Raw genomic sequence first — 13,574 nt, forward strand, 5'->3', positions numbered from 1 at the left:
AGAAGAAGAAGAAGAAGAAGAAGAAGAAGAAGAGAAGAAGAGGTGAGAGAAAGGGGGGGTTAAAGAAACTTGTTCACCATAAAGATAACTTTGAACGGCGAGGTAAATATATAGTGTTTGTGAGGTAAATACTTTTGATTATTCTTTGTAAAGAATATCATCACCACTTTATTAGTGTGGAAACAATGTTGTTTTATAATTGTATATGATAAGTATTAGGTATAGAAGTAGACATAAGTTACTACATATTGAATTGATAACTTGAAGTACATGCAAAGTATGAATGAAAAAACGTTCCCAGTCCTTCTACAAAGAAATATTTGTTCATAGGAAATATGTAACATTTTTTCTATATAACTGAGCAACAGTTATTTTATTTACCGTGTTAAAGTACCTTAAACTAAAGTACATGGGTCTGGTGATAATAGTACAATTATACATTTGGATGTTATAAACATCACAATACATATCGTTATTGTTTTATCCCCCACATTCTCTGTCAAATCCAATAGGTTGGGCGACACAAGTTGTTTGTGTAGAAGTCCACCATAAAATGACCCTTCTTCTCCTCAGGATTTTATTGTCACGTAAATATTTTATGGTCTCGATCGTTACTTTCAAGTCTTCTTCAATGCAGCAGGATGTTAATTTGGGTAATTTTGGCATCATTTAGAGCAAAACAGAGGATGCAAAGTGACCCTTTAAAGGTCCCCTATTATACTGTTTTCATCTATTAATTTATAGGTCTCAGATTTATACAGAGCCTGTCTCTGATTGGCTCCAAACACAAAACGGATCATTGCAGCATTACCCATAATCCCCTCTGTTTCAGCCCTGTTTCCAAAGTGCTGATTCTCTGTCTGTTACTTTAGATGAAAATAAAGAGCCCCTCCCCACGCCCCTCTGAGAGAGATTTGGTTACAAATAACTCAATGGTGCTCTAGGAGGAGATTCAGGTGATAAGGGGGGGGGTCCAGGTTTTCATTTTACAACTTCAAACCTTTCAAAGGATAATTGAATTTCCGTTGTTGAAGTTCATTTGAAAATTTTGGTCACTTAAATGTGTCTTGTTCAGAGTGTAATAGTACTTAGCTCAACCCTCTGTCATTACTGGTTCCCAAAAAACCAATAGGTATCGACGGCACAAATACCAAACTCGAGGCTTCAAAACTGTAATCCCAAATAAAAACAATGTTATGTTACAGGGACTTCTTTGACTTCCTGTATAAAGTCAATTTGATGAAAACAGGATTAAATTCAATAACCACTAAATATTCAATTTTCTCGACTGATGAATGAAAAACAAAATGGAGGTGCGTCAATGTGTTCGAGAGTCGCATTGATGTTTGTTATTTTCTTATGTTATAGATGTGTGTCATGCTGCTGGTGTTTTATGATTGTATTGTAGATTTGACATGAATGATTCATGAGAAGCTGCTTTTGGTGTTTTAATAATCAACGCCCGGAGCGTCTCTCTTCCTTTCTTTTTCATTATCCGTCCATCTTTTCTTTCTCTCTGACTCATTTTCGATCCCTCTCTCCCCTCAGGTCTCCCTCTCTCTACCTGAACACGTTGAATACCGGCAGAAAACAAGGACATGTCTATTCCTGCTGTTTCTTCTCTCTCCTTTACCTCATATTTGGACTTTCTCTCCTTCACTTTCACTTTCTCGCTCTTCTTTCTTCACGTGTTTCTTCTTGCTATTGCAGAGGAAACTTATCTCCTTCCTCTTTCTCTGCTTATTTCGTTAGTTATGTTGGTTAGTTAGTCACTGACTGAGTACGATGTGTTCAGAAAAGTCAGTGTTGTTGTTGTTTTAGGTGAAAGTCAGCGGGAGCCCCGGTATCAGAGGAAGATTTACACTCTGCTGAATTACTCAAAAACATCATGGCTGTCAAATAACCGGTAAGCCTGATCAATATATTATCAAACATATCATTGTCAGTGGTGGAGGAAGCATTCAGACCTGATATTAAGTAATATGGATACTAAATTGTAAAAATACTCTGTTACAAGTAAAAATCCTGCATTTAAAATATTACTTCGGTTAAAGTACAAAAGTATTGGAATGGAAATGTTCTTAAAGAGGCCCCATTAGGTGTTTGGTTTGTTTTTTCCCTTTCCTGTAGTTGGTTATATGGTTTCTGTGCAATGGTTATGTCCACTGTGCCCTGTGGTCCCTCCTCTCCCACCAACCCCCAACCCCCCCGCCTTGAAACGCCTCCATTGGACTCCTTGTTTACTCTCAGGAACATAGTGCAATCACTATGTAACGTCGTGCCTAACACAATGTACGTGATAGGTGGCGGGACATCTCTAAGCGGTTGACCAATCACAACAGAGCCGGCCAGCAGACCAATCAGAGCAGACTGGGCTCTGGTTTCAGACAGAGGGGATGTGAAAAGATGGTGCTGCAGCACAGTATGAGAAAAATAAAGAGCTTTTTGAACATTAAAGCATGGAGACATGTCCCAGTAGACAAACACAATACTAATATGAAGCTGAAAATATGACCTCTTTAAAACGTAATGAAACATTTGACAGTTTCAAAAATCTCAAACTAATTTGTCGAGCGATAACAAGTGTTGAAAGAAAATGATAACCCTTCTCATATCTTCTACAATCACTGATGGTTGATGTGAAATGCATGCTGGGATACCTTGCCAAGCTCTCATATGGTGAGGTTTCTTGGTAAATTGGGAAACATTTGGACTGTTCTTGTCTGAATGTGATTAGACTGTTGACACGAAACAAGAGCAGACAAGAAAAAAACACTCATATCTCTTATCGTTTCATATCAATAACACACGCTTGCTTCAGTATACTGACTCCCCCTGAGTGTGTGTGTGTGTGTGTGTGTGTGTGTGTGTGCGCGTGTGTGTGTGTGTGTGTTGAGACAGTGTGGGTGATCTGACTTCCTGCTGTGAGGAAACTCTTCCGATGGAGACACACTGAACGGTTCAGATCTGAGCTTGTGTGGAAACACAATGAATCAGACACACACCACACCACACACACACACACACACACACACACCACACACACACACACACACACACACACACACACACACACACACACACACACACACACACACACACACACACACACACACACACCACACACACACACACACACACACACACACACACACACACCATCAGGTTCAGGCAAGTCAAGTCTTCACGATGATGAGTCTTTGAAGTAGATCTTCTCAGTTGTGGCGGGATCTTCGCTTTGTCATCGCACAAATAGTTTTGTCATTCAAACTTTGTGTATTGAAGTTTTGTTACAAACAAAACCACAAGCGGGTGCAGAAAATAAAGAAGTGCGACTTAAAATAGAGAGACTTGGAACATAACGGTGAGTACATTCAATGTTTTTGTTTCGGTCAGGGAGGCTGCTACAGTAAATATGCTGGACATCTCATTGAGCTGTTGGTGGTGATTTCACAGGCACTCAACATGTAGCTGATTCTTCATCAAAGCTGTGATATTTTACACACTTCAACAATATAAATCGCGATCTAACAGTGTTTTAAATCTTTCTGATAAAGCTTTAGCTTAGACTGTTTTTAAGTATTATGAACTCTAGAATAACTCTGTATGTTTTGAGAGAAAAAAAGAGAAAGAAATTCAGAATAAAAACAGAGAAGGAGTTCCCTGGGTGGGTTAGTGATTGGTTTCAGGTTTCTGTCTGGCTGCTGAATATCCTGTCTTTTTATTTAAAAAGGGAAGTTTCTCTTTTATCGTTATCATCTTGTTTTAGAAACTGCAGCTAAAGAAGCTTCAGTGTTTGACGTTCTGCACAAATCAGATGACTTCAGCCATAATTGTTCAGAAGATTTGAATAATTCCTTTTCTTTTTTGAGATAAAGCAGATTTTGTTCCCACTGTTTTGACATTCATAGTCCCTCTCTTTCCTACAGCGTGTGTTGATGGACAGCTAAGGACAACTTTAACACACACACAGACACACACAGACACAGACACACACACACACACACACACACACCTACAGAATGTCGGCAGTGCACTCAGCTTCACATCCTCTCGAGGACCCGACCACGCCCCCTCCCCTGACCACTCCTCCTCGCAAAGCCTCAGTCCGCCTGCAAGAGAGGTGAGTTTCAAACAAACGCTTACTAAATATCATAACATGTCCCTATTATCTATAAATGTAATCACTTTCCAAAAATGAATTATGCTCATGCTGTTTTTTCATTGGTTATCCTTGTAGGCGGGGCTCTAACCTCTCGCTGCTATTGGACGTGAGCAGTCTGGGGGCGGAGCCTGTGTGTTCTGTCTCCACCCCAAAGGAGGTGTGGCTCCAGCTGCTTCACACCTCTTCCCGGCCTCTCACAACACACCTTGCTGCAGCTGGCGGGCATCGACAAAAACACACTGAATGTAGAGTACCAGGTAATGAGGTGCATTCAAAGTTACAAAGAATGTTTCATGCATTCATGGCGTTTGTTGTAACGTCCCTGTCTCCTCCACAGAAAATCCCTCCGAACTTTGGTGAACGCCGCAGAGCTCGATGTTCAAGGTCACATGATCAAAGACAGATACAAAACCATCCTGCCCAGTCAGTAGCTTTCCTTCTCCAATCAGTAGAAACACACCAGACCCTGTTTTTTGTAACTCTTGTTGATGATTGTGGTTTGTTGTTTGCTCTTTAGACCCTGAGAGCCGGGTGGTCCTGAGGAACCTGGAGGAAGAGGCGTCGCCAGACCGCTACATCAACGCTAACTACATCAGGGTCAGACACCTACATTATTTCATATTGAGTCAAGGCACATGCATTTGTCCTTTTTGGCAGCTATTTTTCCATTTAGTATCAGGTTAGGGCGAGATATCAGGTTCTATTCCATTTCCCTAACCACAGTAGAAACACCTCCATTGGACTCCTTTGTTTACTTTAGTAACATAGTGACATCACTAGTCAGCATTGCAGAGTTTTAATAATTTGAATGAAGCCTGGAAAATGTACAAACTAAAATGTTCATGTGCACATCAAAAGGATCTCAAAGTTCCCTCTTTATTCAGTATTACTTATTTATCAAAATAAATCTGTATTGTAAGGAACCTCTTGGCAGATCATTGGTTCGAGTGTCACCATCTCTTTTTTAACTTTGAACTTTATTATTTCATTATTCTATCCTCATTAAATGTGTTTACTGACACTGAAGAAAATATGTTTCCAAATGAAAACAAGCTGATAGAGTGTGACAGCGCTGTCACTCAGCGTGGGCGTCTTGTTGTGTGTGTGTGTGTGTGTGTGTGTGTGTGTGTGTGTGTGTGTGTGTGTGTGTGGGACATCTAAACAGACAGAAACTCAGATATGAGCCGTCGGTTTGTCAGCGTAGGAGTGTGACAACCAGGAAAACCACAGGAAGTGAGGGAGGAAGTGACACGTCCGTAAATGACTAACCCCCTCCCCCCCCCCCCCCCCTCACCGCCGGCCCACGCATCCCTCACACTCTGCCGCCTCAGCGCTGTGTGTGTGTGTGTGTGTATGTGTGTGTGTTGTTGAAAAGCAGATGTGCAACAACATCTACAAATTGTTTAATAGAATAACAAACACGTGCAAATTGATTTACATGTACAGGTTAATACAAAATAAACGTACATCTGTGACTGATTGGACACTTTTGTTGTTGTCGCGGTTGTTATTGATGAAGAGAACAGTCTTAACTCTTCACTTCCTGTCTCATGAGGTCCAAGATGTTTTGTGGTTTCAAAAGTAGTCATATCTTCTGCATGATGCAGTTATGGGTTTCTTAAAAATGTAACCACTTGCAAAAAAAACAACAACAATTTATGCAAGTTATTAAAGATTTGTGCAATTTATTAAATGGGCAGAATAAGCTGTATTTACATGTTCAACTCCAAAACAAATATGAACTATCAAATAAATGCAGCATCCAAGGATCTCAAAAGCAAGGGAAGGCATCCTTTAATCCAAATACAATTTTTAAGAGCAACTTACAGGTGCACATCCTTGTTGGGTGATTCAGGAGGGATACAAACACTGCTGTTCAGACTGCTATGAAGTTACTCGATGAGAGAGCAAAGAAGTGGATATAGCAGTCTCAAAGTTCTAAGAGGACAAGTCTGAACAATGTTTTGGTTCTGTGTTTGAGTTGTACATTTACTTTATAATCAGAATATCAGTCACATGTAGAGTATGACAGTAACCTTAAAGTCTTTAATGTGCTATTAACATGCATTTCTATCGATTAATACATTTATGGATTGATAGATATTGATTGATATGTGATGATTGGTTTATGATTCTGTTTTTTGATTGGTAATTTGATTAATTTATACATGTTTTAATTGGTTGTGATCAGATGGTTGGATTGATTGAGTGATTGAGATATTAACTGTATATGTAATGTATTGCTTGCTTGCTTGATTGACTGATTTATTTATTGGTTGGTTAATTGATTGATTGATGTATTGGTTGGTTGTTTGATTGATTCAATTGTTGATGCATTGGTTGATTGGTTGGTTGGTTGGTTGGTTGGTTGGTTTGTTGGTTGGTTGGTTGTTTGGTTGGTTGGTTGGTTTGTTTGTTGGTTGGTATGCTGGTTGGTTGATTGATTCAATGGTTGGTTGGTTGGTTGGTTGGTTGGTTGGTTGGTTGGTTGGTTGGTTGGTTGTTTGTTTGGTTTGGTTGGTTGGCTGGTTGGTTGATTGATTCAATGGTTGGTTGGTTGGTTGTTTGGTTGGTTGGTTTGTTGATTGATTCAATGGTTGGTTGGTTTGGTTGTTTGGTTGGTTGGTTGTTGGTTGGTTGGTTGTTTGGTTGGTTGGTATGCTGGTTGGTTGATTGATTCAATGATTGGTTGGTTGTTTGGTTGGTTGGTTGGTTGGTTGTTTGGTTGGTTGGTATGTTGGTTGATTGATTAATTGGAAGACCTCTCTGTGCTGCAGGGTTACGGAGGGGCCCCCAGAGCTTACATTGCCACCCAGGGGCCGATGTTGCACACCGTGGGGGATTTCTGGGACATGGTGTGGCAGGAGAGGAGCAGCATCATCGTCATGGTTACCAGGCTGAAGGAGAACAACGAGGTTTGTCGACTCCTCAGCTCCTCTCTACTGTTTTCATGTCTTTTTTACCTTGACTTGTCCTGAAAGTGTGTGAGCTCTGTTTTTTTTCTCCAGAAGTGTGAGCTGTACTGGCCACAGCCGAGGGAGAGGAGGAGGAGGAAGAGCAGGAGGAGTGTGAAGGAGGAGGAAGAGGAAGAAGAGGAGCAGAGGGAGGAAGAGGAGGAGGAAGGAGAGACAGAACGGTTTGGCAGATTCCTCCTCAGAGTGACAGACAGCTGGGAGAAAGACGGCTTCACTGTTACTGACATGGACATCCAGGTACTGTGAAGTACTTTTACTGAAGTAGAGTACTTAAGTACTTAGTTTACTTGAGTATTTTTATTTTCTGCTCCACTTCATCTCTAGTTGTAATTCATACTAATCCTGTGATTTAAGGCCTTGTTCACGAACAGGTTTCCAAATATGTCCATCAGAGTGTAACATCTGCCACAGTGATGCCGCAGCGTTATCATCATTTAGAGATAAAGTCGCCTCAGAAATGTGGCCACGTTCTGACAGGAAGTGACACTTTGCCCCGCTGGCACTCAAACATTAGCAAACAAATTCACAACATGTTTATGTAGAATTGCATTGACTACACCAATCAGTCCAAACTGCAGAGGTAAATCAGGACATCTTAAATTGAAGTGCATGTTTTTTAAAGCTATATCACACATATCAGCTCTAAGCATTCATGTTCTTTCCGCCTCTGTTGAGATACAAATCAACTCTTGGTTTCATCATGAAACCCATCTGTGTTTCCATCAACTGAATGTAGACGGAGAACTTGTTTTCGTATGATAAAATTACCACATTAACAAAGTACTTTCCAATGAAAACGGAACACATTTCTGAGCACGAACAAAAAAACAGCAACCAAGTGAAACTTACAAGCACATACTGTAGTTCTAATATGGACTTTGGACTTTAAAACTTAAAACCATTCAATATTCTAATCCATATTATAAAGGTTGCGTTTAAAGAAAATAGCTGAGAGAGTATGCAACTTTTTTTTGTCTTTCCATTTGGTTTACATTTGAACACAAAATCTCTGAATGGAAAATGTTGTTTTTGTGTGTGTGTGTGTGTGTGTGTGTGTGTGTGTGTGTGTGTGTGTGTGTGTGTGTGTGTGTGTGTGTGTGTGTGTGTGTGTGTGAGTAGCTGGGTTCGGAGCATCGTCCCATCAGACACTACTGGTTCACCTCTTGGCCAGACCACCACATCCCACAATGCACTGCTCCCCTGCTGAGACTCGTGGAGGAGGTGGAGACATACAGGAAGTCCCTCCCACCTCCCAGCTGTCAGCCAATCACAGCCCCCGCCCCGGATCCTGGACCAATCGTCGTCCACTGCAGGTTGGTTCCTGTTCTGGTGCTTGTTGAAGATGTGTGGACAAACGATGTGTTACACGTAAACAAAATCATAGCATTGTCAGTAAAAAGAGTTGGTGGATGTTACGAGAAAGAAAGTTGAACATTTTAAGGCAAAAAAGTTATGATATTCCAAGAAAAATCTAAATATTAAGTACGAGCACAAACGTTTATACATAAGTACGACAATACTACACTGTAATACTTCTACTTTGACTCAAGTACAATATCTAAGTACTTCTCCCAACTCTGTTTATTACCCTCTGGGTCACTTAACGGTAAAACAGCCTCTGATGCTGCAGATGTTTCGAAAGCTACTTCCTGTTTGAGGACGCATTATCACGTGTGTGTGATCAAAGAAGAACTTGTGTGTTGCTCGAGATAAATCTAGAGAGCAAGATTAAAGGACACGGCTCAGTAGTCGCACACAGACCGCAGAGGAGAAAACCCTTTTTTTAACAGAATTTGAATGAATTTAGAATTTAAATATGAAACCAAAACCTTTCATGTACTTCTGAAGACATGATGGGAACGTTTGTAACCGCAACAGCAAACACCTTGCACTTTGAACTGAAAACACTACTAACTGCTTTCCTAACTTAATTTGTTTTATTTTATTATCTATTATTTTATAATATATATATTTTTTGGTTTATTATTTTATTATTTTATATTATATGATTGTTTATCTATTTATTTTGTACTCCTTTTGATGTCTATCCTCGGTCAAATGGGGGAATACAGGGTAAAGAAGAAGTGTTTTATGTATCTGGTATTCCCAGTACAACTAGATGCAATTAGCAGACTTAAAATATATACACATTTAGTATGTAACCAAAATAAACAAACATTAAAGGAAAAATAGAAAACACAATATCCTCTTCCCTCTATAACCATCATCCTCATGGCTGACAGTTTACTGACTTTACATTGTTTTTTTTTCATTTGAATTGTATGTTTTGAAAATGTAACAGTACCATTTGCGGCTGCACAGGGTCTTGAAGGTGTTCTCTCTCGTTAAACGTCTCGTCTGCCCGTCTCCTCTCCTCTCAGTGCAGGTATCGGCAGGACCGGGTGTTTCATCGTCAGCAGTATCGGCTGTCAGCAGCTCAGAGACACCGGGCAGCTCGACATCCTGGAGACCGTCTGTCAGCTCCGACTCGACAGGTGGGGAAAACTCTCCTCTCTCTCCTGTCTGTGTGTTTTATCAGATTCTTGTCTCTATATCTGGGGTGTTACATTTTGTTTATTCCCCCCGTCCTGTGCAGAGGTGGTATGATCCAGACCACAGAGCAGTACCAGTTCCTGTACTCCACTCTGGCCCAGTTCAGCCGCCAGCTGCAGCTCAACCAGGTACTCCAGCCTGATCCCTGCATCATGTGTCCTGCTGGGAAATGGCGTTTTTATGGAATATATCCCATAGAAACATACAGATATCACAAGCACATCTTGTTAAAGTTAAGACACGTATTCCAACAAGGTACCAAAATAATAGAACATGACGAAGCACAAAGCATTTAACATAAAACAATATTGAGAAACTATCCTGGAACCAAAAACAACATAACAACTTAACCCTTAGATGCACGAGTGACTACACTATTCCATAAGTGGGTCAAAAAGGACCCGTATTAGAATAATATGTGTGTTTATGCCATTTTTGTCATTTTGGTCACTTGTATAATATTTAGTATTATATTTTGGTTCATACTAGAAATATTTAATATTTAATTTTCCACTATTTTTCTCAAGGACAAGTGTCTAATAACAATATGAGACCGTGTGAAAGCAGATTTCTGAGCAAACTCTGTCTGCCCGCCCTTTCTTGTATATAAGCTTTGCTATTTTGTTACTATTGCGCACACTCCTGCAGACTATCCTATACTCTGTGAGACCTGTGTCTTTGAAGCTTCAAATAAATAACCAGAAAGACAACTCTGTCTGTTTCACCATTTATTGTTGATCTTCCTGACTTGTGTATCTCCACAGTATTGACTGGGTCTAAGATTTCCATAACACATTTTAGAAATGTTTTTACATTTTTGAAAAAAAACGAAATTCCATAGAGAAGGCATGCGGGTCATTTTTGACCCACTTATGGAAGCTTGGGGTAGTAATACAAAAACTACAATTTCTTAAAATGTATAAAATGTCAATTTAAAATGTGAATGGCATGATATCCAAAACATGTGTTTTGAGGAATAGCTGGAATATGAAAGGATAACATTTTTTAATTACAAAGATACTATAAGAAAACCACCTCACCGGGTCAAAAAAGACCCACTTATCATCTAAGGGTTAAGAGAATTACAAAATAACAAATGGAAAAAATATAAAATAATCACAAGCATATCTGGTTAAAGTTAAGATACTTATTCCATCAAGGTACCAGAAGATTATAAAACATGACGAAGCACAAAGCAATTAACATAAAACAATATTCAGAAACTATCCTGAAACCAAAAACAACATAACATCAACTTGAGAAAATTACAAAATAACAATGTTTTTGCAAATGTCTCTTCAACTGCCTTTAGTGCTAATGCTAGCTGAGGACAGCCCTTACAGTCGTTGTGTTTAGTAACAGTAGAGGAAAAGTTAAACCCCAGTGTTTCCTCCTCAGGAGCAGAACCAGAACCAGCAGAACCCAGAGGAGCAGGTCAGCGTTCAGCTTCAGAACCTGGAGCTGGACAACACACAGAACAAGAAGAACCTGGAGAACCAACAAGGCTCGATACAGACCTGAAGAAATCCAAGACACCACACAACCAGCAGTTAGCGCTACAAGTCCTGTAACCAGCACCATAACTATGGAAACAAGATAACTTGTTGAGCCAGCAACACAACTCAAAGACAGGTAGAGACTTTGGGGAACCAAGAACCAACAGGAACCCCAACATGTTGGTTTGTGGGATGTTTTGTGCAGCAGAGGCTACGAGAACCCAGGTGTTCATGTTCACTGTGGACTGTCCCAATAAAGGTTTTCACTACAGGATTACCCATGCTAAAAGAATGTATATTAACGATGTTGTCGCTGATATGTATTGAGCATTTAAAGAAAGATCAAATATTTCGTGTTTACTGTGTCCCAATTTTGCAAATGAATATTATTAATTTCTGCGTTGGGAGAGAAAGTGTGAACATATGGGATAATGAATGCAAAATAAGTATTGATCTTTTAATTCTAAGTTGGCCATTTGTTAGGTGGACAGGACAGAAAGACAGGATAACGTTAAACAAAGGGTCACGTTCAGGACTCGAATACGGGCAAGCTTTGAATCGCTTCTCAACACACATTTTAATAGACTTGTATTTATGTGATGTCCTATTTTTATCCCTTTTTTCTTCTTCGTTGTATTTATATATTTGATAAATGGTTTTTAATTGTTTATAATCTATTGTACAGTTAATGTTTCTTCAGCATGTGTCTGCTATCCACTATGTATTTGCTTTGAATAGTTCATTTGACCTTCATCGTATCTCACTTTTTTGTACGGTTTTCTGTTGGTACTGTATACTGCAGTGTATCCTGTGTGGCTTTGTAAACTTAAGTAATTAAAATAAATTACCCAAAAATGTTATGTATACAGTAATTACGTTTTTATTTTAATCATAAACACGATGTTACATGATTAGATGTTGGGATTGTATCGGTCAAAAAGCGCTTCCATAGCCACGATAGTAACCTGACTCAATGTCCACATCATTTGATTATAAAAACACAAGTACAGTGGTGTAAAGTAACTAAGTAGAGTCACTCAAGCACTGTACTTAAGTACAATTTTGAGGTACTTGTACTTCAATTGAGTATACATTTTGTGCTACTTTGTACTTCTACTCCACTACAACTCAGAGGTAAATGATTGTAAGTACCCTGTCTCTACAGCAGAGAGCAGTGTTTCACTCACCAGAGCATCTACCTCTATCCGTCTCCTCTTTTCCTACTCTCCTCTTCTTCCTCTCTCAACCCCACCCAAACAGGAAGCACACTCAACCTGCAGCATGAAGCATGTTCTAATAATACATCTATGCTGTATCAACAGAATCGGGTGCATCAGGTTTATTATTAAGTAGGTTTCCGTAGATGGAATGTGCCATGGTGTATAAGAACAATCTACATAGTGAATAGAACAACAAATTAATTAATTAATTAAAGCAAAAAGGCTACAGCAAAAATCAAGAAACATTAACACTGACAGGGATGTGCAGGAGTTCTTCAAATAAAATACAAATAACTAATAAGAAAATGTAAGATGATAAACGCTGTTTGTGTTCAAATTCACAGCAGATTCATTTTTTATATAAACATGTTTGTTTTAACCAGAGGTGTAAAGTAACTAAGTACATTTACTCAAGTACTGTACTTAATTACAATTTAGAGACACTAGTACTTGACTTGAGTATTTCCATTTATGCTACTTTGTACTTCTACTCCACTACAATTACATTACATTACATTTAGCTGACGCTTTTATCCGACTTACAATAAGTGCATTCGACCAAGAGGATACAAACTAGAAGAAAACAGAATCATATAAGTACATCAGGTTTCATAGAGCCAAACATTTCAAGTGCTACTCAACTGGCTTTCGTGCTTTGTTAGTATATAAGTGCTTTGATAGTAATTGTATTGCTCGAAGTGGAGTCAATTCAGAGGTAAATGGTGTACTTCTACTCCACTACATTTATTCAATACCTTTAGTTACTTTACAGATGTGGAAGAATGATGTGAAATATAATCAAGTGTTAAATCAGACTTTAGTTCCACCTGGAGTAAATCCACAAGCTACCCTGCAGTATACAAAGTCATTAAAGCTAGCTGCACCTTTACCAGCTTTGAGAACACTTTCATGATCAATCATTATAAAACACATCATATTATTCTGAAATGGACCAATCTGCACAACGACTACTTTTACTGTCGCTACTTTCACTATATTTTTATGAGAATACTTTTCTACTTTTACTTGATTAACCTATGAATGCAGCAATTTTACTTGTAACAGAGTATTCCTACACTCTAGTACTTGTACTTTAATTAAGACCACAACAAATCTGAGTACTTCCTTCACCTCTGGTTTTAACCTTTTTTGACTGACAGGGTAC

General features: G+C 39.1%; 1 protein-coding gene across 1 annotated transcript; it reads left to right on the forward strand.

Moving 5' to 3' along the window:
* The first annotated feature begins 1,017 nt into the window (after window positions 1-1,017).
* On the forward strand, window positions 1,018-12,049 carry LOC117536303 (tyrosine-protein phosphatase non-receptor type 7-like). Its single transcript, XM_034201094.1, is given in 13 exon segments — window positions 1,018-1,906; window positions 3,930-4,123; window positions 4,241-4,367; window positions 4,369-4,422; window positions 4,503-4,520; window positions 4,522-4,588; window positions 4,683-4,762; window positions 6,943-7,080; window positions 7,174-7,377; window positions 8,260-8,453; window positions 9,522-9,635; window positions 9,737-9,821; window positions 11,092-12,049. Coding segments are annotated over 12 exon segments (1,305 nt in total). The 5' UTR covers window positions 1,018-1,906; window positions 3,930-4,022; the 3' UTR covers window positions 11,215-12,049.
* Window positions 12,050-13,574: the final 1,525 nt, after the last annotated feature.

Source organism: Gymnodraco acuticeps, unplaced genomic scaffold, assembly GCF_902827175.1.
Source record: "Gymnodraco acuticeps unplaced genomic scaffold, fGymAcu1.1, whole genome shotgun sequence".
Lineage (NCBI taxonomy): Eukaryota > Metazoa > Chordata > Actinopteri > Perciformes > Bathydraconidae > Gymnodraco > Gymnodraco acuticeps.